At 40.7% G+C, this 26,201-nt stretch overlaps 1 protein-coding gene across 2 annotated transcripts in view; it reads left to right on the top strand.

Moving 5' to 3' along the window:
• Nucleotides 1-26,201, top strand: part of LOC127362550 (endothelin-converting enzyme-like 1) — a 47,028-nt gene that overhangs the window by 16,719 nt on the left and 4,108 nt on the right. For both annotated transcript variants that reach the window (XR_007884479.1, XM_051398366.1), the window contains exons 7-15: nucleotides 5,787-6,009; nucleotides 11,848-11,946; nucleotides 12,455-12,529; nucleotides 15,416-15,519; nucleotides 16,509-16,567; nucleotides 18,797-18,848; nucleotides 24,087-24,154; nucleotides 24,798-24,922; nucleotides 26,057-26,122. Coding sequence is in view for 1 of the 2 variants with exons in the window: in XM_051398366.1 (XP_051254326.1) it covers nucleotides 5,787-6,009; nucleotides 11,848-11,946; nucleotides 12,455-12,529; nucleotides 15,416-15,519; nucleotides 16,509-16,567; nucleotides 18,797-18,848; nucleotides 24,087-24,154; nucleotides 24,798-24,922; nucleotides 26,057-26,122 (871 nt within the window). In the remaining variant the exon portion in view is untranslated. The remainder of the gene's footprint in view (nucleotides 1-5,786; nucleotides 6,010-11,847; nucleotides 11,947-12,454; nucleotides 12,530-15,415; nucleotides 15,520-16,508; nucleotides 16,568-18,796; nucleotides 18,849-24,086; nucleotides 24,155-24,797; nucleotides 24,923-26,056; nucleotides 26,123-26,201) is intronic.

Below are 26,201 nucleotides of genomic sequence, written 5' to 3'. Positions count from 1 at the left end.
TAATGTGCAGTAAAAACGTATCAATATACAAAAGTTTTGCACATTTAGCGCTAAACACAAAGTACAGCTATTGAAAAAAAGGCTTGATGAAAAGTGAAGGGATCAACTAGGTCATTACAATTCATCCTGAGGGGGACATGAATTTCTGCTTTTTCGTGGCGACATTTGGTGAGATGTCTTACACCTCGTGGTGGATCACATCGCAGAGGATCATCCAAAAAAAATCTCACCAAAGGATTCATCATCAGGGGACCATCAATGTTTATACTATAAGATGTCATGCATTTTAATGAGATATTTCAGTCTGCACCAAAGTGGTGGACTGACCAACTGGCCAGTGACCAATATTTCTGTCCCTAGAACGATGCTGCTAGCACGACCTAAAATAAAATGACATATAGGTAACCAAAGCAGGTGCTCATATTTGACAGCTGGGTTCAAGGTCAATCACCTTGAGAAATTAGAATTTCCTTAAATCTACCTCTGCCTGCTCTACAAGCACAGCTTGAAGTTCTGACCAATTTCTTTGATTTTTATTGATGTGGGATATGGAGAGTTGATATTTCTCACAGCACCAGCGCATGAGCTTGATAAAACAAGAGTGATTAACCCACCCACATGATTGCCCAGTCACTAATCCAACTGAGCAAAGCATGAAGTCATCATGAGACAGGCAAAAACCAAAGAATACCAGAGTTACTTGTCTGTGCTTACATTAATCTCTTGCACATATACCTACACAGACACACACACACACACACAGACACACACACACACACACACACACACACACACACACACACACACACACACACGCGCGCACACACACACACATACACATACACAGAGTGCCAGTGTTTGGCTTCGTGCAGTGTGAGTCAGGGGTCTTAGCAGAGGTGTTGGCCTGTTGTATCATTGTCCAGTAGAGCAGATGGAGAGGTTTTTTTTTTCACTCAAGGCATCTAATGGACCACAGAAAAACTCTTTTGTACTCTTTCGTACTCCACTGGATTCTGTCACTCACTTTCTCACACACACACACACACACACACACACACACACACACAGAGACACACACAAACACATTGTCTAACAGTACACTTGAAGATATAACACAGTTGAAAAGGCTGGTACAGACTGACATTGGTATAAATACAGAAAAACAGGAGGAAAGTTTGGGTTCTTGTTAAATTGGAGGAACAGTGTGAAGTTTCTCTCTGAGAGGTGAAAAGGTGACAGACAAGTAAAAAGAACAGACAGGTGCTCCGCTTCGCCTGTCTGTTACATAGTTGTGTGTTGACATGGATGCAATGTTAGAGACCAATGGATTATCCCTCCCTCTACCATTCTGCTTTTCTTCTTTTGGCTTGTTTCATTTTTTCTCCTTTCTTCTCTTGCTCACGTCTTATTTTTTATGCTTTCTCCCGTCCAATTTTTTTTGTCTCCCACCATTCTTACCTTCCTTCCAGGTGTTTTTCTTTATCCACCCATCCTCCTCCTTTACCATCTTTCTCCTTCTACACATCATTTAATTTCTCCTCCTCTCTTCTTCACTCTCAGTGATTTGAGGTTGCTATTGACAATTTGATCTAACCATCTATTTCTCCCCATCCATTTCTCAATCCCCCCCTTGGTGATAATACACGCTCTCCATCCATCTTTATAGACATGTATTGACCGAGTTCCCTCTTCATTGTTCCCTCTCTCCACCCCTTGCATGTTCTCACATTGATGGCTTTCCCATCATGCAAGTCTTCTGAAAAGAGCAGTCACACCTCCATCTCCTCATCCTCCATCCATCTTCCTTTTCTTTTTTCTCCCTCCACTCCCTACGTGTGTGTGTGTGTGTGTGTGTGCAGTCCCCACACACTGCAATGACTGCAGCCAATCCCATTAGCCAGATGAGCAGGCCTCCAATGAAGGGGAAAGCATAATGACAACACCAGCGTCTCTCTCACACACTCTCTCCCTCGCCACCGCTCTCTCTCTCTCCCCGTCTGCTCCATCCATTCATCCGTCACTCTCGAGGGTGTGTGTGTGTGGGGGGGGGGGATTTGGGTGTGTGTTATTCTCGCTGTGTGTTTGGGCTGCACAATTCGAAGCCTAGAGGGAGAGTCTATCATTTCATGTGTGTTTATTCAGGTGTGTTTCAGCGTACGATGTATGTGTGTTCATGAGTATCCATAGAAGGGAAACAGTCACAGTCGAGGATTCACTTCCTGCTGGGTCCACTGCCTTTAAAAACGCACACTCAAGGTAGTTGTAAAGCATTTTCGAATGAATCCTGTTCACCAAATGGTGGATTTCATGGCGTTATAGCTTGCAGCAGTCTGGGTTTGATTCCCAGCAGGGCGTCCTGAGCTGAAAATATACGCAGTCACGCCACTATAAGGTGCTCTGGATAAAAGTCTGCACTGATATAATAAATAAATGTGTGAATTTCTGTCTCTGTGGTGTTTGTACTTTGTAGTTTGAAAGATTGTGTGTGTTTTTATGCCCCATTATTCAATTTTCAAATGATCATTTAACATAGAAAATTATGAAACTCCAGTTTCCAAGTTATTCTAAGTTTGGAATAGAGGAGTCCTTCCCTCCTCCATTACCTGTGGGGTCATTACCTGTGGTAATGTGTTGATGCAGTGCACAGGGACAGTGTCTTTTCATCTCCCTAACTAGCCCCATTAAAATCCATTCAGCTAATGAGCCTTCACTCAGTCCTCTGGTGATTAAGACCTACCGCTTGATCTGTACAGCGCTCTCACCAATAGCCCCTGTGCTTTCATTTAGCACCGTTGTGACTCCATTACAGCATTAAGTACACACTGGCATATACAGCACACAATATAGGGGAGAGGGGGAGGATTTGAGCCTGTAGGGAAGTTTGATGAGCTTCACATACTGAAGTAGTAGTAGAAGTTGGTACTATATTAAACTGCTAGCACGACTTTAGTTGTAAACTGTTGGGTGATTGGGTGAAGGTTTTTTTAGTAACGTGATGATTTCCTGTATTTCATGACATCATGAAATGTGTTTATCCACATATATTTCACGATGTTGTGAAATGGCTACAAAGGATACTTGATTCTGATTGGTCACCATTTTCAACAATAGCAGCCTCGTCACGGTTCTAGTTTAATACTAGAGGTTTCCTCATTCCAGCTGTTCCTACAAGTAAATGAACATTTAAGACACAATGCACATATTTTAGCCACACTAGCTGTGTGGCTCTATGGATGGAAGTGCTGGTGTGAAGGAGCTTTGGTTCAGGCTGAAATATCACAACAGCTCCATACTTTGCCATAGTCTACACCATTGCTGACGTTTTTCTCCTTAAAAAATGTTAGTGGTACTACACCTCAGGGCCAGGGCTATGGAAATACCACGCCAGAACTGTAAATGCTTGTGTTTTCTTGTAGTTTCTGATGCCGGCGTGGAGATTTTTGAGAGCGGAGACAATGTTAAAGGTCTATTTATTGGCAGAAATTCAATATAATATAATATAATCATATAATCGATAATTATAATCGTCTTTTTGATACCTTAGAATGAGTTGTTTTTATCTACAGAGCTGCAGGTTGCCTTCTGTGGAGGCCGCCATGTTGAACCACCACGTTTCTGCAGTAGCTCAGTACAGACAAACCAAACACTGGCTCTAGATAGGGACGTTTTTCACAGCCAACGTAGTTTCTCCTACATGCTTGGAAAGGGAGGGTGAAGCAAGGGGGTTTCAATCTGCAATTACACTGCAAGATGCCACAAAATCCTACACACCAGACCTTTAAGGAAGTTGAAGAAAGGCTCAGCAATCTTCTATTTATAACACATATCTAATAAAGCTATCTCCACTGCAAACATTCTGCTGAACAAAGACTGACGCGCTCTATCACAGTGAATGAATGAACAGTGATTGCACAGGAGTAGTCTCCTATTCAGTAATGACACAAGGTGAAATAGAAGTTACCTGGATGTAACTCCAGATATAGGCATGTCCCACCGTCGCTCTATATCACACATTGAATGAAGGAAAAATACTGTCACTGTGGGAAATTTCATTAAAGCCTGATACAGTCTGACCACATACAATACATCCGTCTAATATTGCGGTGGTGCTATCAGTGGGTAAATCTGAAAACTGTAAATCAAAACCTCCTGTTAACCCCTTGTGTCAAGAGTGAACCCAGCTATACTCTGAGAGATTATTGTCATTACTTTTCTTCCAAGATGCCTCAAGTAAAATGTTCATCTCTCCCAAATGTAGAGAAATGCTGTAGTTTACCATTACCATATAGATGACTTCCATACATAGCTGCACTTCTGTGTACACACTCCCACACACACGCATATATAAACTCACACCTGTCCGTTTTTGTGTGACGATACTAACAAATAATCTGCAACAAAATGACAAAAACCAGCTACTCAAGCAAGGCAGCCACACCTGTAACACATGTTGATGATCTTGATGATGAAGGACACCACCTGAGTCTCTCATTCATTTATTTACCCTCCCCTCCTCCACCTCCAGTCTTACTCTCTTTTTCCCGACAATTAAATTCCCTTCACAAGTGCTTTGTTGGCAGGACCTCAGGGTGCTGTTACCAAGGCGCTTTTGATTTAATATGTGTCATGCATAGGGAAAATAAAAAAAAAAAAACAGGGAAAACAACAACAACAACAACATGCCTTTAGGTTTGCATGGAGCCTCACAGTAGGAGAGGGGGGCATTTGTCCCCGCAGGGCAGATTAGATGTGTGCACCCAGTGGGGGCACGAGGACACACCAGCACTCCATCGTCTGGGGGAGAAGACACAGCTTGAATACATAAATGAATGATCCATTTTCTCTCCTCCCGCTCGACATTTCCCTCACCCCTCTGCTGCCTCTCCACTGCGAGTCACTCCGGATTGGAGGGAGCTGTTCTTAAACTGTTGGGCCCTCTTGACTCCTCACCACTCGCTCTCGATCACTGTCTCCGTCTTGTTTTCGCTCCAACTTTTCTGACTTTTAAGTGACTCAGAGGGCAGATGGAAAAACCGAACTTTGAGCCAGATGGAGAAAGATTACAGTTAGACACAGTAGATGTCACTTTACAAAGAGAACACATGAGGAAGTTTACTACAGTCTTGCATTAAAGCGAGAGTATGTAACTTTTGAAAGTAAAAATAATACATTCTTCATCTTACAACTAAATAGTTGAATTCATAAGGGATTTATTCCTAAGAGTTCATCCATAAGAAAGACACTCAGGGATTTTGAAGCTGCAGTTTTACTTGGTCTGATGTGACCAGTAGCTAAAAGTCAGCTAATGTTAGAAAACTTGCATAAAACAGACATTGCTTAGTGAGTTTTCTGACTTCATGCAACTCCTCTATTTGAGCTACTTTTTCTTTATGTTTTAGCATGTACCATTATGCCATAAGGTTACAGTGGCTGCCGTTCAGTAAAGGTTTCACTTTAAGGATTCTGTATTAAATGGGTTCTTTGGGTTCGTATCACAGCAGGCACTCTTCCGCAGCTTTGAATAATCATCAGAGAAAGGGTTTCTGTAGGGAACTGTTAAAGAATTGTACAAGGATGTTTGAGCCAACTCACATATCAAACGATAACAACATTTTATCCCAAGTAGATGACTGGCTAAATCTTGACTGTTGCTACTTTCACTGCTTCTAGTTTTTAGTCTCTCATAAAGGTTTTGTAAAGCTGTTGCTGTGTTCAAAGAAGAATTACATCCAAACCAAATCTACAATGATGTAACGGACCCCTCCTTCTTGTTTCCTCTATCCCAGGGTTCTCCATAACTACATGCTATGGCGCATTGTGGCGGCGCTAAGTGAACACCTGTCCACCGCCTTCCGCAGCACCATCCACGAGTTTTCTCGTGAGATTGACGGCACCGAGCAGCAGCTGGAGCTGGGCAGGCTCTGCCTCACTCAGGCCAACAAACACTTCGGCATGGCCCTGGGAGCCCTGTTCGTCCAGCAACACTTCTCCTCACAGAGCAAGGCCAAGGTACGGGTGGGGATGAGCTAATGAATGGTTGGTGTGATAGTTGAGTGGTTTTCAGAGGAGATTTAAAATGTTTTACTTGAAAACCATTATACTACAAATATGTTAATAACATATAGAGTATCTCTGTCTCCCTCTTCACACCGCACAATGTTTATCTTCTTGAAACATACATTGACGCAGACGAATCTACGGAGCCCCTAAAGGGACATGGGGAAAAAAAAATAAATGAAACGTTTCTGGTGCTCACAAGAAAAGTATCTCGTGCTCACAAGATCGCCTTTTGACACATTACCTTGTTAGTTTAATACTTATTGGCTAAAAATGTGTGTCAAAATAAGTAATTTCATTGGTTACATTTTCGTGTGGCGACCTATCAACACATGGCTAATTTTAATATTCAAATGAGCCATGTGTTGATTGCCACCCTCATGCAGTTGCTACCACCAGGCTGTCAATCAAACTCTTAGCTAATGTCGGTTGTATAAATATGGACTTTTATTGTTGAATTTCTCCAAATTGGTGCAGTAAAAATGCTTGATATTAAGTATGTTTTTTATTCATCATGGTCGCATGAAACACTTTAATGTAACATATTCTATTTTAAATGTAGGTTTGAATTATAGCTTACTGTTCTTAATACATTTATTTTGAAAACCAGAAGTGATTAAGCTGTTTCTCCTCAATTACCATAATGCTGAGAATATATTATATTTAATAATTATTATATTCTGTAATTTGGAGAAATTCAACGATAAAAGTCCATATTTGTACAACCAACAACCAACATTAGCTAAGGTTACGTTCTCTCCGTTATCAGCACATGGCTCATTTGAATATTAAAATTAGCCATATGTTGACACGAAAATGTAACCAATGAAATTACTTATTTTGACACACATTTTAAGCCAATAAGTATTAAACTAACGAGGTAAAAGGCGACCTTATTTGTTATTTTCTCAAAAGGAGGACAAATGAGTGTCAGGCTTAATGGGGCGTTCGTTTTGTCTTGTAATCGCAACTTGCAGCTCAAGAGTGACGTCACATCCGTGTTTGAAAACGAGTAACCACGGGTATTTGCGTTCTGTTTGGCACACAACACGACGAGCTTGGTTGCAATAGGCAGTTTGGACGTTTCCTAACGTTTATAGTGATTATCTGGTTTACGGTGCACCCACCGCGGATTTCACATGTTCATTGCATATTACACAATCATCACAGTTTGATATCTGAATATTCCGTTTTGATTAACGTTAACGTTAGGCTACTGCTCTGCTTTCTGCTCAAGACTCGGCATTGTTGACATAGCAACATGGAGCGTCTCGAGCCAATTTCAGCTGCACAAGCTACAAAATAACTAATTAGGCGGTATTTAACACATAATAAGACTGTAGCGACATGCCTATAGGTAACAGTGTACAGTGCTGTGTGTACGACTTCTTCATTTGGTTACAACAAAGACAAAAGTGCTTAAAATAGTAGAAAGCCACAATGTTTACTACGTGTGATGCTCGGAGTAGCCATCTTGGTAACTGAACTCGGGGTCCTCTGGTTAAGACGACTTGACGAGTCGTATATACGGCCTTCCGGTTTGTAACTCAGGAAACTGACTCGCAGATTGAGTGAGCACCAGAAACGTTTCATTTTTATGTCCCTTTAGGGGCTCCATACGAATCAGACAAACATTTATTAAAAATTTACTTTTGAAAAATCCAAATTAGGCTTGAGCCCATAACTTTACAAAACAAAATGGACAAAATCTCACCCAATGACCAATAAAGGATTTGTTGGTTCAGGTCGAGTAGCAGCACTCTACTGTAATTGCATCTGATTCCATTAGCTGCACTGATGAAAATAAACTGTCTTCCTGAGGATGCAAATAGATGTTTTTTTCGTGATCACTGTTTTGATCAAATATACAATTTAAGAGCCATACTGACTCATTCACTGGGCTCGGATTTACCACACAAGAAAAAAGCATTTTGGAGGCTGTAGAGGAGAGATATTTCAGACATTTAAGATTTTTAAGAGCTCATTTTGAGCAGCAATTTTGCTGTGAGATTGAACTGTGTCAAGTTGTTATTGCCAGATCATTACTTATTCAATGACGGTGTTTCCATCTCTACTCAGTCTAAAAAAGTACACTGTAATGAGCAATTTGTCTGCAATTTGCATTGACTGATTTCAAAGACCCCAAACCCCCAAAAATGGCCTTGGCCTTGAATTGAATCTTATGATATGACTGTACTTACTACTGAAAACAATATTTTATATTATTTATATCATCTGAGACATTTATAATCCTGGAAAAAAAAACATTAATTTCAAGACTTTTCCACATTTTCCATTAGACTGGATCTGCACTTGTTTCTTTATTTTTTTTTTCTTTTTCTTTTCTAGTTCCTAATTTTTTTTGGCTCCACAGGGACAGTGTAAGGGGGTCCAGCTGTGTTTTTTGACATTGCTAGATGGTTTTGATGGATTCCTGTACTGGGATCTGGAAATACCATCCATGTCAATCAAAACTGTCTCCGTCTCCAGTCTCTACCGCAGGTTTTATTGTTTCTATTTTGGTCTCTGCCTAGGTCAGTCACTACTAATCCCCCTCCTATGCCCTTTGGTCCCTCTCTCTTTCACCTTAATCCGCCCCCGTATGTATTCTTATCTCAATCTCATGTCCATTCCAGGACATGGGGATATGGTTCCCAATGGGATTTCTAACCTCTGTAACCCCATGCTCTTTCTTTAAGCCCTCCATCATCTCCCTTTTATCGTCTTCTTCTTATACTCTCACAGTCCACCCTACATGCTTTATCTTACATTGAGCCGCCTTTCTTCTTCTCTTGAAAACTTTTAAATCTCTGCCAAGGCTCAGGACTATAAAGCATAAAACAAGTCTGACACAACTGAAAGTTCTTGGTGCTAATTACTTTCTATGTACTGTACCTTAATTGAAATTTAAGTTCCCAAGCTCCTAATGTTCCATTTAAGATTCTAATAAGACACTAAGTGTAAATTTCAATAATGCTTCAAGCTAGTGGAGCATTTCTGATTAATAAAAGAATAGAAATGTATTAGGATCAGGTCTACAGTCTGGCAGGTTTTTGCCAGATAAGGTGGGTGCTAATCCCATAAGCATCTAAATCATTCAAACCATCAACAGTGTTTGTCATCCTGCAGAGGTCTATGTGGGCAGGATAGAAAGTTCCGTGCTGGGTTACTGCATTTTTGGTATTTTCCATGTTCACACTGATCATTTCACATTGCTGGTAGGCATCAGTCTGTACTAAGTTGGCATGTCCACACAGGTCGGAGACCTCATTATCAATACGAGAGATACCGGCCTCGATGCCGGTGGCGATGTGTGAAGCCTTGACTGACTCACTGACGCTGCTTACCTCAGCATGAACAGGAATTAATGAGTCTCAGGAGCTGCAGCTGAGAGACGTGAGACAGAGACAGATACAGAGTGGGAAAGACAACCTTTCTTGTTATCCTGAATCACCAATGTAGAGGTAGTGGAAGGACACACCATGTCTCAGTTGTCCCTTAGTTAGGAGTATTCCTGTTTACAGTAGTTTAAGAAAGTCCCAGTATAATTCCTTAAAAGTTACTTCGGGTTTGGACAGCAAATGTTCCTCAACCCTATCGCCAGAAAGAATCACTGATGTTGGATGAATCTACAAATTACGTCCGCTGCAAATGTTTTTCTAATTCTCACTCTTGGCAATATCTGTGCAGGGCAATTATGTTAAGGTTTAAGTTGGGGAAAGAATATCCTTACACTCTACTTTTCTGCATAAAAGGCACACTACTGGTTGCTTTGACACAGAACATATTTTAATGGATCGGTCTCAGCTAAAATAAAGCCTCAAAATCTGATCCTTTCTTTACTGAACTCTACTGTTGTGCTCTACCGCTGTTACATATGCAAGTGCAAATGCCAACGATCTGACACCCCTCCTCTCTCTTTCTCCCCATTGTCGACCGAGTAGCTTGATTGCAGGCAAAAGTGTTGTTGGGTTTTGATCATTTGTGAGGGAAGACAGTCCACTCTGCAACTGCTGTACAACTGCGACTGTTTTTGTAGGTCCAGCAGCACCGACAAAGTAAAACCATCAGATGGATCAAGTAGTTTGTGAAAAATGAGGTGTGACAAATTTAGTAGCTACAGCTGTTATTTCAGTGTTCCAGATACGTATATATAAGTATCAGACTCTGTGCTCCGACGTTCCTAGTTCTCCTTATTTGACCAACAAAAACAAGCATGCAGAAGTGAAAAGAATCTGCTTATATTGGTGGGGGAATTGGGTGATTAAGAGACATTTTAATTGCATTTTGAGTCTGTTAAGAGGAGCAAAAGGCACTCTTTAGGATATACCCCCAAGAAGTGTATTATAACTAACTGGGAGCTCTGGCCATTAGCTGCAGGAACTCCAGTTTGCTAGCACTGGTTTTGGTCATTGTTTTTCCTATTGACAGTACTCGGTGACATCTAGTGATCAAGACTCGGGTAAAAATCTGCCGAAGTTCCCCTTTAATGCCAATACAGACCACAAGTCAAAGTGTCCCATTTCAGTCACTTTGACTTGCGTTGGTGCTCACACCTGGATAATAGAACCGTGTGCCATGCTGTTTTTGAAATGAAATCGAAATTCAGTGATGGTTGAATGCTTCGACTTGTGGTTTGTGGTGTGTTTCAGTGGTAATTATATATTGGACTTTGGGAATTCACATTACACACAACTGACATCAGAAACTGCAGCAATGGGACTACAAAGGTGGAAGAAAATCCACCATCTGATATAACAAAAATCCATATCATCAGTTAGCAAGACAAGCACCATCTGCTGAAGTTTGTTCATGCTTGAACTTATACTCTTTAATTACACCTTTAAATGTTTGGATTTGGAGAATTCCAAAAACTTCAAACGTGACTTCAAATCTTTTTTTCGTTTTTCTCTATAACATAAATTATTCATGAATATTTAAAAATACTTTAAATAGTAATTTAACAATTAATCTACTTTCTCAGTTTATTACACTATGTATTGATCCTGGCCCAGAGAAAATCCTGTGATTCTTCTAGACACATTGGTTCTCAAAGCTGCTGCCTTCAGGACAGGCCAAAGGTGCCGTAAAATGTATCATATCATTCACATTTATTGTACGATTTGAATAACATTTCCCCACATTAAAAAACTGACAACATTTACATTAACTACATTGTATGTTACGTTCTTTGGGAGTTTTTTAGTTGCTCAGCAGTCAGAAAAATAGCGAATGTCAGCAGCGATGGAAAGATTTGACAGAGTAAACAGAGCTCAATAATGTGGATACATCTCAGCCCTTGACACAGTCTGACAGGACTGAATCTGAGCCCACCAACAAAACTAAAATCTAATTCAACACTACTTGGTCAACAGCTTAACGGGCAGGTTTTGGCTGCTTGTGGGAGATGGATATCCATCATTGTCAGATAGCACATTCACTGTGGTATTGCGTGATCCCAGCTTCTTACAGTATGTCTGATTTATTTTTCTCCTCTCTGGTATACATGAAAACAAGACAAGAAAGTGCCTGTCAGAGGAGTCAGACCTGGGGGTTGTTATTAAAATACCTGCAACCCTTTCTTGTTTTCAAGTACATGATATCACATTTTTCCTGCCCACTTCAAACCAGTTAGAAACACAAATACAGAAATCTTTCATGTGAACTGTAACTAATGATATAATAAGTGTGTTCATGTAGGCCTCCATATTTCATAGTAAGACGCTGACTAAGAAAATACGTTTTAGGGCCTTCAGAACTTCTTCCAATATGACTGTGTTCTCCCTCCAGGTACAGGAGCTGGTAGAGGACATTAAGCACTCCCTGGACCTACGGCTGCACGAGCTGGACTGGATGGATGAAGCCACCAAGGAAGCTGCCAGAGCAAAGGTTCGGGGGCCTAACTCAGCTTGTGCATCAGAAACGAGACTCCCTGCCAGATCCGATTAGTATTTGAAAAGAATTTAATTATTTCTTCGCAATTCCTTTCTTTCCGGGCCTTTGATTGATTGCTTGGTTAGATGGAAGTGTGTGATAGAATACATCAAGGGCTTGACATTGAGAAGTGAGGATCGCCTAATCCGGATCTCTCTGTGGTGCTGATTTAGGGTCTGCACCGCAAGATATCCCTTCTAATACTTTTACAATCTGAAGTTATAATCCTTTTAGAGGGCCATGGTGAATATAAAGAGCTTCCCTGTAATCCTATTACATTGGGTTTGCTTGATTAGTTGATGCGTGTGTGTGCATGCTTGGATGGTTGTGTGCCTGGGTCCAAAAACGAGTGCGTATGAGTAGTTATTAGTTACTGCAAGTGGATGTGGGGTGATGTTGGACCAGTTGTTTCTCCTCCACTTTCTCCTTCCCTCATCACACTCTTTTCTTCTTCTCTCCCAAGCTGAAGCACATGATGGTGATGACAGGATACCCAGACTTCCTGCTCAAACCTGAGCTCATAGATCAAGAATATGGGGTGAGTCATGAGCTTCCTATTTCATTCTGCGCTGTCTGGTCATCCTCACCCACACACACAAGCCCCCACATGTCATGCGAACGAATTCCACTTTCTGCCTCTAGAATCTGTTAGATAGAAGAATGCATCATACACAGTAAATAAACCTGAAACACACTGATGAGACTGATCACATACTTTAAGTACGTTGATACAACCAGGAGGCCCGTGTACATAAAACTGGGTAGCAGGCAGCTCAGCTGTCAAAAATATGCAATCAAGACTCTGTTGATGGAAAACTAGTGGAAGCAGCTTTATAAACAGATGTAAACTATAGATTCAGGGAGAACTGGGAAGAGTTGAGTATTGGCTTAAATGTGAGTGGAAGCGTAATCCAAATTTCAAATCTGTAAACTGATGCATCATGAAGATAGACTAATAGATAGACAGATAAAGACTGGTTTAGAACTCCTACCTACAACGCGCAAACCTTTTGCACTATTTATATTTTATTTCCACTTAAGTAGTTTAGTAGTTTTAGTTTAGTTTTAGTTTTTTTTTTTTTTTTAGTCAAGTTTAATTTTCTGCTCATATTTTGGACTCCATGTCCTACTTGAACAACAAATAGTGTATATACTTTAATTTATAGTTTTTTAATTTTCTAATATTAATAATATTAGCAATACTTTTACTGTGATTTTGCGCTGCTTTGCCCTATTGCTGCTGTGTCAAAATGAATTTCTCCTTAGGGGGATAAATAAAGGAATTATCTTATCTTATCTTAAGGTGCTGCTCAAAGTAGGATAAGTGATTCTGTTCCTCTCAACAAAGTCCTATTGAAACAGCCCACATCTGTAGTGAAGACTAACTAATTATATTTTGTTGTATTCATTCACAATTTAAACCCTGGGAACCGTTAAGGCTTCCCTCATTTGCAGTGATGTACAGAGAAATACACAAGAGCACAATACCCTTCCTAAGCCACACCCTTTTTGCTCTGTGCTCCAATAACACTTGAGCAAGCCTCGGCCAGCTTTCTCCTCTCCTGTTCTTAGATACGCAATGTGCTAGGCTCGTCTATGTTGAGAAGTCAGTCAAACTTTAGAGATGCTTATAAGATAAAAGCAACATATAAATATTCAAAACCTAAAGTTAGCTTCTGTTAGCAAAACATTAGCTAACTAGCTAACAAACAGTCGACATACTTTAGCTCGCTCGTTAGCTAGCGTTTACTAACACCAGCTTTTAGATGTAACCATTGACCGCATATATAGTAACTGTGTATGTAACTCGCTAGCTAATGACGCATTTAGATTAGCTAGCCAGTTAGCTAGTGTTTTACTCTGTAGCATCTTCAGAAAGGGGTTGTCTTGAGAATGTATTGGAGATAATAGCATGAGTTTGGTGCACAAAATCTAAAGGCAGATTTTCCAAATTCAGAATAAACCCATGGGACTTGAAGTATAGGACATTTAATAGAGTGGGTTTGATGGGGTCCTGTGGTCCAGTCCAGCATAGATGTTATATAGGGTGGTGAATGTCTAATAAGGGATTTATGGATGAAAAGATACATGTGTTTGCTACGCCTCCATGCCAGAGAGGACCAACCAATTTTGTTAATGGGGAGTGTCACAAGAATCTCCGGTAATGAATCTGAGAGTCTGAGAGTCTGAAAGCAGCAACATGTCTGTATATATATCACCATAGGACTGATAGACAGACCTCAAATATACTTTTCCTACAATTCAAAGGGAAGCTTGGTGTGGAGGACTTAAAAGGCACAGTTATGGTCAGCTCACAGCTTTTAATCACAACTACAGACAAGCAAAGAGTTGCTTCACCTGTGTTACTGGTTCCTTTCCTTAAGTTAAAAGTTCCCAGACTCAGCAGTGGGAGGTGGGTTTGGAAGCTCTGTTAGTGGCACATTTTCCTCCATCTGCTGCCACAATCTTAAATAATGCTTTGCACAGATGTGCATTTTTGTCACAAGCTGACAGAGGCACATCTGGCCCTGTGAGACTAAACAAGCAAAAAACAAACAAGAACGATGATGTGTTTACTGTCAGTTTAAAGGATGGAGATGTTACAAAAAGCGAGTTACATTAAATTATTTTGGCAAGTGAACAAAACCTGTTTTTAATCTGTGTAAAATAAACCACTGCAAATGCATTTTAATGTTAGGCACTAGCAGCACAAAAAGGGGAATAGCCCTAACACACACTGAGTCATTAATAAGTTGTGTCACGAGCACCACAGATTAGCACTATTTACAACCTAACAGCCAATTAGTTGCTGATTTAGTTTCTCTGTTCAAACCAACTCACTTCACACATCCACAAACATCCAGCTGAAGGAGTAGTTTGACATTTGGGAAATCGCATAGTCGCTTACAGAGAGGTAGATGAGAACCAGTGTACTGTAATTCCACAGCTTTTGGTGGTAACTAGTATTGTTACAAATTACATTTTCAAATTAAATAATGCAATTACAATTACTGAAATTTAAATAGGCTTGTTACTAATCTTAAAAGTATGAACATTACTTATTGCCGCCCTCTGGTGGTCAGGAGTGTTAACAACTAGATACACATGTACGTTATAAAATATAAAATATGACGCCACAGCCATCAGCTGGTAAACTTAGCTTAGCACAAAGACTGGAGGCAAGGGGAAACAGCTCCAGATGGAGCAGGGTAGCTAAGTTAATGACCTGCTAGTTTTAGCTTTACATTAACCCAGAGAGTGCTATCAGTCTTCACATCTAACTCATACAGCGTACAGACATGAGAGTGGTATCAAAATTCTTATCTTAATGTAGTGCTTTTCCCAAAATGTTAAACTACTCCTTTAATAAGCATACAGAAAAGGTGTTCACACTCACACTCACTTCATCTGTGTGGTTTTACAGTTTGATGTGGATGAGAAGACCTATTTCAAGAACATCCTGAACAGCATCAAGTTCAACATCAAGCTGTCGGTCAAGAAGATCCATGAAGAAGTGGACAAGACAACGTGAGTGCCACACCTCCTCATATTACACAAGCTACACTACCCAGCTCTCTGAGCTTACTGACACGCAGAGCAAAGCAATTAAAGAAGGTTAATATATCTGAAATCCAGTCTGAGCTCATGCAGCTGAGGCTCACACCGGACTTTGCAGTCACACCACTGTGAGTGTCTGTCTTTCTAATATGTTTGACATGCCTAACATGTGTCCCTGTGAATCCCTTTTTAGTTTGACATATTTGTTGATGCGCCTCTAAATTAAACAGATACCAAATCGACACACACAGCTGGAGAAAATCCATTTGATTTACTTATCTGTAGCAGCCAGGCAGCAGCAAAGTGCTGTGGGACATGCGGTTCATTTTTCTGAAATACAGCCCTGTACACCCGGATTGAGTGATTCTCTGCTATGACAACACATTACAGTCACATTAGTATTCCAAGGTACTCAAAACAACTGTATCATTAGCCCACACTCAATGCCCTGAAGAGTTAAATCACATACTCCCCCTTTATCACCAAAAAGTGAACCTTTCATCACTCACTCTGTCTTGTCGTTAAGACAAAAATAAAAAACGAAACACTCCTCCTCCGTCTCACTGTTTGTCTCCCCTCTATCTCTCCGCAGTCCATGCAGAGCCATCAGTCTTTTGCTACTAGAACAAGGGCATCTCACACTTTCAGAGTTAGTCATTTGGGGGATTTTGTGCCCATCGATTGGTCTGGCTTTAAGTGGATTACCATAAAGGAACTGTCCGCGGTTTCATATGCAGAGAGGAACTTTGGCCGTGGGACCACACACACTGAATATTTCTCACCAGGGGGTTCAGAGAGAGATAGAGGTGTTTTCGGATTCTGTCCAGGATCGGGGTGGGTTTCGAGTAGGTAGATTGGTGATTTGAGTGTGTGTGTGTGTGTGTGTGTGTGTGTGTGTGTGTGTGTGAGAAGGATCCCATCTTTAAAACCCTGTTGTTTGACACTGTTTTTCTCCCTAGGTGGCTTCTCCCCCCTCAGGCCCTTAATGCCTACTACCTCCCTAACAAGAACCAAATGGGTGAGTGCGTGACTCTTCATTGTACATACTGATATTTGTGTTCTCTCTGTCATCTGTCTCCCACACACACACACACACACACACACACACACACACACACACACAATCCGTCCCCCATTGCCATTCTGCACCACGACATGGGCCGCGCATTAGTTACACGCAATTACACCATGTTGCCGCCTGTTTTCGACAAGTCAAACGCGACGGCCGCTTAGAAAAAAGCATCCACCTCCTCATATCATATTCCTTCTCATCGCTCACCTTCTACTTCGATCTCCACCTCACATACATAATACCCCCCTGGAGGAAAAACAAGCAGTAACACCTTCCCGAGTTTTAACAAATCTAGCCTTGCGATGTCAACCCCCCCGCCCCTCTCCCCCTCTCCCTCCCTCCTCCTCTCCTCGTCTTCTCCCAGGATCCGTGTCTGTCTGCCTGCTGGATTAAATCTCTCGCAGAAAAATCAATGGCGCACTCGCAAGCTGATGCTAGAGGACAGGAGGAGTCAGACAAACACAGTCATCAGAGCCCTCTGGGTCATTATTTTTAACCCACACACACATTATTTCTCTTATTTAACCCGACCCCTTCAGCTCTCAGCTTTGTATTCATTTTTTATATATTTTGTTTTATTTTTTTTATTTTATTAAATTAATATTGCCCATTTATGTTGCACCTCCATCTCTTAGGCTTCTTTTATTTCACAACTAACATCAGGTTGCATTTGAAGATAAAGAGACAAGGACAGAGGTTTAATTAAAAGAACAGAACAGTTATTTTATTTCTCCTGATGAGCACCTTTATTGATACAGTCATTACTTTGATATAATTGGCTTGCAGTCAGTAAATGACTGATTTCACTCACAATGATAATGTTAAACCCTGAATACCTATATGTTAACCAACATACTGCCAATGCTGCCACTATAATTATTTGAATTACTGATTTGTTTTTCATAAATCGCTTTGTCTATAAAATGTGAAAAATATGAGCAGTGAGTCTACAGGCCGCTGTATAGGCACACTGGTGCTTTGAGCTAAATACCAATGTACACATAATGATAATGATAACATGCTGATAATTAGCAGATAAAGCTAATAAGCAAATAAAGTTTACAGTCCTAGTTCTAACATTTGCCAATTAGCACTAAATACAGAGTAGGCTGATCATTAGCATTGCAGATAGACAGGATGAGTGAAAGCTCTGACCAGCTGGTGATCACTAAAGGACTCATCCTCTGGGGACCATGAATGTTTGTACTAAATATCATTTAGTCTATCCAATAGTTAAAATATTTCAGTCTGGATTAAAGTGATGGACCAACCAACTGACATTGTCACTCCCAGAGCCGCACCGCTAACATGGCTGAAACAAGTTCCCAGAATCCAAAGTGGAGTCTTAAAAGGGCTTGCTTTGTTCAAACAACAGTCAAATCTCAAACATATTTCTTCAAATTTAAGAAGCTGGAACAACACATTTTTGGCAATTTGCTTAATTCTGTAGATAACTTAAATTATTAATTAATCAATTATCAAAATGTAGATGGTTCATTTTCTGTCTGTTTACGTATTCTTTCCACACTTCATTCTTTTCTTCTGTTCCGGCATATTTTTATTTTCCTACTTTAATGAACAGTTTTGAAGGTTCTGAGACAACAAGCAGCTGACATTCTGCAGCTACTTCATGATAATAACCTCAAATAGTGGCAGCAGCAGGTGGTGACAGGAGCCAACTTTTTGAATTGATTTAAGTTTGAAAGGGTTCAAGATATACTAAAGATTTTAATAAACCAAATGTCTTCTTCAGGGAGTAGGATGGTGTGGAAGAGTTTGAGAAGTTGAGCTATGGTTGGTACATGCAGCTTCCTCAGGATGAAGTGAGAACGCGCTGCTGTTGAGTATTTTGCTCTCACTGTGTACTGTGTAAAGAAATACATTTGGAGAAATAGAGAGACTTTCTGCCGCTGTCCTCTATAGCAGTTGCACTGACACTTGGGATGGAGTATGGATGTTTGCATTAACATCCTGCTAGTGTCGCTTTGAGTTGTCTGTGTTTCCCATTTCCTCCTTACTGTCATTCTCCCTCTAAAGGAGACTGTATCAATGTGCTCACTTTGATTTTAAAAAACCCATTTCCATTTACATTGTAACCAGGGTACTGTGATATTAATAGAAGTTGTATCTGGACATTTCCACTTTTCCACTGTTGTTTCTTTATCTCTCTCCCAGTGTTTCCTGCCGGCATCCTTCAGCCCACTCTCTACAACCCTGAGTTCCCACAGTGAGTATAGCCCTCCTCCTGTCCCTGCCTTTCCCTGCTGCCCGCTCCACAGGGAGGCAACAAAATCACCACAGCCACAACAACAAAGGTCATTAAAGGCTATGTTAGTCTGGCAAGCCTCTGCATCCCTGAAGTCCCAACACACCTGATTAAACCAATTTAACTACCCACCAAGAGCTCAATTACTGAACAAGGTCCTGCTAATGGAACAGGTGTCATTGAGAGGTTGCCTCCCTAAATTTGAGTCCATCGAGTAATTTGATGGCGCATGAAAGTAGATAGACTCCCGTCTGTCTCTCTCCCTCTTCTATTTATCTCACTTGTTCTCTTTTCTGGTTCTCAAATAAGCTCTTTGTGATTCATGCATTAGAGTCACAGCATTATTGAACAAAGCTATTCATAACTTGAAATTAGTCACATTTAAATCCGAACACAAATGATTTCTCTCTTCAATTGTGCATTTTAGATAGGAGCTCTTATGTGGGATATTTCATCATGGCCAATAATATTTTTGTGGAATACAGCTGCTGATAGGCAATACGGCACTTTGTGACAATATATAGTAAAGATCAATCATCTTTATGCCAAACAGGGAGCAAGTATTTTCCGCACAGTTTCACTCTTGTCAGTGTGGAAATTACTTTGAATTAACATTTCAGTCATTATAAGCACTGAAATCCAAGCGTATGAAAATGACTGCAGCCGGACTAAAATGTTTTTATACTAGTGTCACTACAGATACCAACAACACTGAAGTAAATATTTGCCATTATTATAGAATCATCAGCAACTGATACCTAATTTTGAAATGTAATCACTAGTGCATACATTCAAGAGTTCACTGCACTGAAATATCACTGATATCCAGGCACAACTGCTCATCCTTCACATACTGGATGTCCAGATTACAATTTGACATATTGAATTTTAGAGTTTGAATTTGATCAGGACGGTTTGAGCAGCTGGATTGATCTGAATTGATCTTTGAAGCCCAACAAGGAACTTTCATTTTGTGTTGACTCTGACGTCCCCCTGTGGACAGAAGCAGTAGTGTTTCTACCACCTCGTTTCATTGATTTCAAGGGGAATCCGATAGCAGGCATTAAGAGTACCTACTTTTCTTTTTCATTAACTGCAGCCATTTTTCAACACATTAATTCAGTAGAGATCAACTAACTAGTAGTTATTAAGTCTCCAGTGTTGACATTACACCCTAACTGAGAATTTACACAAAGCCGGTGCAACCCAGCTTTGGAACAAGCCAAAGAGGTAAAACAAAAGACTAAATCAGAACTCTAATTTAGCTACATTTCAGTCCAGAAAGGTATTCAGTTTCAATCCTCAGCTCTAAAGATATAACAAGATCAACAGCAATCATAATAAATTAAGATGATCAAAATGTCCAACTAGAATATATTCAGGTCTGGGCCTCCAATAGACAACCAGTGTAATGGGGTTTACACAACATTAAGTGCATCATAAACATGATCCAGAAGTGGAGAAACTGACTGACTCATATTTCATGGTGATGAATACATAAGCCTTTTTCACAGCCGACATTTTGATGTTACAGTAGGAAAACCACAGGTGTTACTAATAACATTAAGAATGGCTCCGTTCTATTCAAGTGTCCCAGTAAGCCATGACGGTATGACAGTGAGCCAGCATGTACAATACCTGGACCTTGAAACTGAAGTAGCTAAATGGAATTCAGCCATCATTCATTTTATTATTCACACCTGTGCCTTTTCTACTGTGACATGTAAAAATGTGCTCAGTGAAAAAGGCCTTTTAGAAGGCTTCTGTATCTCTAGCCTTTTCTAATCTTTGCAGGACAATGCAGCAGCTTTACTTCTTTTTCTCTGTTATATACGGTGTATAATATACTTAATTAATAATTTACAACTGTATCATATTACTCCCAACCATTTATCAAAGCATACTATACGTTTATAGGTTGAGTTCCTACCTTCTAAGCCACCATCATTTCCCTTTCATTCATTCATTCAGTACATTGTAAAAATCAGCACTTGGGTGACAGAGTTATGTTATTAACATGAGTTAATGCAGCTGTTTTGAAAAAGACTTTCATGAAAGATGTGCAAAGATCTGAATTACTTTTTCTACTAAAATGATCAGCAGCTAACTCAAAATGTCAGATGTAGGAGTTTCCCCTTTACATTTACAATTGGCAACTGAACAAACTTTGATAATAAAGAAAACAAATTGTTTACAGTGATGGTCTACTTGTCATAAGTATTAACTCTCTGCAAGTTAATTTTCATACAATACTGACATCGATTAAGGGTCCAGTGTCTAACATTCAGGCACAAATTGAATATAATATTCATAGGTATGTTTTCATTTGTGTATAATGAAAATAAGAATCATTGTGTTTTTGTTACGTTAGAATGAGCTGTTTTTATATTGACAGGAAGCGGGTTAGGCCATGTTGAACAGCCATGTTCAACAGAAGGGACAAACCAAACACTGGCTTTAGATACAGCCTTTCACGTTTTGCGGCCTCCATAGTTTCTCCTACACACTTGGAAGGCTGAGCTGTATTAAAATTGAAACCACTAGATGCCACTAAATCCGACACATCCTTTAAAACTAAATGGCTGGAGGGTAGGACATTGATCCGAAATGTTTGGTGTGTTTGGAGAAACCAAAGCACTACAGCACTGAGGAAAAGATGGTTTCCACTGAACATACCTTTTGTTCACCAAAGCTATTCACTGAGGAGCAAACATGCTGCTGCCAGTACTGAGTATTATTCCAATCCAAGCCAACACAGTACAGTCCAAATAGCTGCACCTCCTGCCTTCATATCAACTCCCCTGAGAAACCACACACACACACACACACACACACACACACACACACACACACACACACACACACACACACACACACTTCTCAATTAGCAGTTTGTGTACCCAACATTAGCTAACACTTCTATGTCTTCATTAGAGGTGATCTCCTCTACTTCCACTACCTGCTCCCATGCATGCTAATCAATATTAATTAATGATGTAGTAAAGTGAAGTGTGTGTGTGTGTGTGTGTGTGTGTGTGTGTGTGTGCGTGTGCCTGTCCTCTTGAAGTTATTACTGCAGTAGCCCTAACCTCCTATAAACTCTCACTCTCTCACTCCCACACACACACACACACACACACACACACACACACACACACACACACACACACACGCACCTCGCCGCTATCACGTCGAGTATAATGAAGCTTCAATCAGCCAGTTAGTTTAGCGGGGGAGTCGGGGCCCAGTGTGAGGCAGCGTATCGACTAGCTGTCAGAAAGTCATTTTCAGACGTAGCCATGTGAATAGCCCCAAGTCTGCCCTCTCATCGCTCTCTATATCTGCATGTGCTGCAAAGACAGCGCCCCAGCCCAGCCCAGGGTCAAGGAGAGGTGGAGCCACCCGCTGCTTTTTGGGCCAGTGGGTGCTTAGACAAGTGGGACGTGTTACAGGGTGCTGTATTTTGTATCAACAACTTTAAGAAATTAAGTTTTATGTCCACACTGCAGCTGAAAGGTCCCCCGTGCTGACTTCTTCCCTCACATTTGAAACGGATATCTGGTATTTCCTAATCAGTGTGAACAGAAAAACGTGGCATTGAGCTTCTTTTTATTCAATACCAATCTGAACCACGTGGATCCAGAATTAAATCCCAAGTGCGACGTGTGTTTTGTCTGGCTCAGCTGAGCAGAATTAGCAATGAAGACAATGGGACAAAACAGAGGAAAAGAACTCCACAGAGCAGACTGTAATGAGACACCTCACATCAGTAAAAAGGCATATGGCTTTGTTCTAAAGTGAGTGGATATGCATAAGGACCAAACTATGTCATGCAAACACACTTACTATAATAGTGAAACCACAAATCATATAGTATTTATATTTAATCTCATCGTACATGTGTACAGTGACAATAAAGGCATTCTATTCTATTCTATCTTTTTCTTAATGGATATTACTACATTTAAAAAAGGCCCCTATTTTCATGATATATGAAGGCCCCTAAAGGTGTAAACAACCTGTTAAAAACCTTTAAGTGATAGTTTAACATTTTGGGAAATGTGCTTCTTTGCGAGAAGTGAAGCCAATGCAAGTGCCTTAAATCTGCATTCTTTCTAATGGCCAGCAGGGGGCAGCTCTATGGGCTACAGAACTGTGTTTGTATTCAACCTAATGGCAAAATGATCCTACTTCTCACTTGATTTAATAGCTCAGTAAAAGATTTCCCACTGAGTTTACATACAGCATGATTCTGGTACTGCGTTACCTATTTCTCACCTAAAATGTTTACAGAAAATTAAGCATAGCGTTAGTTCAGGCAGGCCACGAAGTCAGGCTCAGCTCTCAATTCCAGCTATATCAGCTGATCACAGCTAATCGAAACACACATCAGCCGATGGCTCAGCTGATTCCTCTAAGCTTCCTATTGGAAACCATACACAGTCAGCTGACAGCTCAGCTGATTCCCTCAAGCATCCAATTGGCATATCATTCATGGTGCCTGATTTAAGCTGCTTTAGCCTGCCTATCTTTACTGCTTCCTCTACAAGCCGTCTTGCAGCCCACCTCCACCCCAGCTCCTCCTTTTTATGTTGTATCTAAATAATCAACGTCATTTTCTGATTGCCATTGATGCTTGCTCTGTTCTGTACCCTGGGGGGTCTCTGCTGCCGCTCTCCTTGTCTTAAACTTCTCCATGTATGCACACTTTGGAATTAAAGTTATTTTGACAAAAGTGCTCCTGACTGAACTATTTTAGTCTACATTTTCCTACTTGAAAACAGAGGCTCAGAAAAACTGTTAAACTAGGCAGTGCTGATCAAATATGAATCAAGATTCTGTTACTCCGTTGACTATTTCTCGCCTAAAATCTTTTCAGAATCATATTTTAGCGTACTGTTTATCAGTAATACAAGAAAGTGTGTGACCAGAGAAGCCGTCATTGTTTCCTGCTATGGATAAGTTGAACCTAAGCAGAGCCCAACACGCAGTACGTCACAACTGCAACATGGTCAAAAAGACAAACCTTGAAGCTCAAAATGGCACTCTATGATGGGTTCACATTTGGTTTAGACTGGAAGTGGGGGGAAACAGCTAACCTGGCTCTGTCCAGAAGTAACAAAATCCAGCATGTTTAAAGCATCTCATTTGTTTAACAAGAACCAGGCAACACTCCATATCTCTCCTTTCTGCTGCCAGGTCTCTGAACTACGGAGGAATAGGGGCTATCATTGGCCACGAGCTAACGCATGGATACGATGACTGGGGTAAGAATGGCAACCTCCTCACCCATAATCCATTGTAACAATGCTCATACACCCATATGTTTTCACCATTTTGAATAGTACACCCGCAATTGCACTTAAGTACTCTATTTGACAGAGAGAAAGGGGTTCCCTGATGATTTGTGTATATTTATGACATTCATAGGATGCCCACAACTGTACAGCAGAGACTATTTTGAGCCACAATCTCTAACTTTCATCTCCAGTCTAAAGTGCTGCCCTTTAAGATACATCAGAAGAATTTAAAGAGGGTGTGAAACTTCAGCCAGCCACCTAACCAAATGCTGGAATAACTTTGAGTGTGAGTGGAAGGACTGTGCACTACCTGCTTCTTTGGCAGACAGTCAACCATCCTTTTTATTTTACAAATTTAGCTGGCTGGAAAAGCAGTTCAATTGGCTCTTGAACTGGATACATCAGCCAAGGTCAGCCCTGGGTTTAACAACACTTTGCCTTCAAACGAATGGTTTGACTTCCACAGCTACAAAAAGCGTAAAAGAGGACGTGCTGGGCAGCTCTTTGGACTGTGACGGAAAGTTGCAGGTTGTGTCGTCTCCATGCTAACACTGCCCTCCCCCTGCCCTTTTGCCCCTCATCTTAGTGATGCAATGGTTCATGTCCCTAGGGGGCCAGTACGACCGCCACGGCAACCTCAAGCAGTGGTGGACAGAGGAGTCCTACAGAAAGTTTCAGACGAAGGCTGAATGTATCGTCAAGCTCTATGATAACTTCACTGTTTATAACCAGAGGGTGGGTCTGCACACACACACACACACACACACACACACACACACACAGTCACACAATTTTTATGATCACATTACATTGAAATATGGGTTCCCTGATATTTTGGACCGATATTAGGATTCTATTGAAAACCATGTCAGTAAGTCGGTGTCCTCTAATATTATGCAGCCTGATGTATTAATAATACATCAAGCTGATAAGTTCAATAATATTCTGGTTATCTGTCTTTTACAATATTTTCTTCAGATTAAAAACAGATAAACATATATGTTCATTTAAATGTCCAGAGTGTGACATTTAGGTGGATCTATCCAATCACTGGCTGTCTAGACTCTAGAGTCTAGACAGAGGGCGTTTTTCGAGAGTTTTGCGGCCACCATAGTTTCTCCTACACACTAACAGGGCGTTGTAATCAGCAATTACACCGCTAGATACCACTGAATCCCACACACTGGTCCTTTAAAGGTCAGTTTACTTAGGAGTACTACTCAGCCTGTAAAAACAGTATCATGTCTTTCCCTATTATGGGAAATGTAGGATCCATGGTTTTTGGACCTAACTTGACCACTACCAGGAAGTAAAACATCGATACCACTCTCATATCTGTATGGTAAATGAGAAGTTAAACTAGCAGAACTAGGACTAGCAGCACTCTGTGTGGCGTCACCACTGGTTGCCTGGCAACAATGTTGGATTTTGTACAGACTAAACTAACGTATATAACATGTTAATTAGTCATCCTTAGAGGTGCCAGTAAGTAGATTTTTCACCTTTGGGCAGAGCAGGCGAGCTGTTTCCATTCTTTATTCTGAGCTAAGGTAACTAAGCTCTCCTGGCTCCAGCTTTAGATTTAGAGTACAGACATGCGAGTGGTATTAATCTTATCATCCAAACCTTGGCAAGAAAGTGAAGAAGAATATTTTTTTTTAAATGTAGAACTGAAATGATTGAATTGGCAAGATTGAGTCAGCGAGAACACACTTCACTGAAAAAATACTGGTGTTTGATATTGGCCTTTTAGTCACACGCCAGATCCAAGCACATTATTGAAGTGCATGTACATACCAGCACGCAAGTACAGAAGCAGAGATATTAAGACAGTTGAGTATTTCATAAGTTTCCATCCTGTATGTCTAGGTGAACGGCCGTCTGACACTGGGGGAGAACATAGCAGACATGGGAGGGCTCAAGTTGTCATACTATGTAAGTAATATTCAGCACCATCATCGTTCAGACACTGACTGTGGAGCACTTTGGTAGTAGGTAATGGTTACAGTGCATG

Source organism: Dicentrarchus labrax, unplaced genomic scaffold (assembly GCF_905237075.1).
Source record: "Dicentrarchus labrax unplaced genomic scaffold, dlabrax2021, whole genome shotgun sequence".
Lineage (NCBI taxonomy): Eukaryota > Metazoa > Chordata > Actinopteri > Moronidae > Dicentrarchus > Dicentrarchus labrax.
This window is presented reverse-complemented; position numbering and strand designations above follow the sequence as displayed.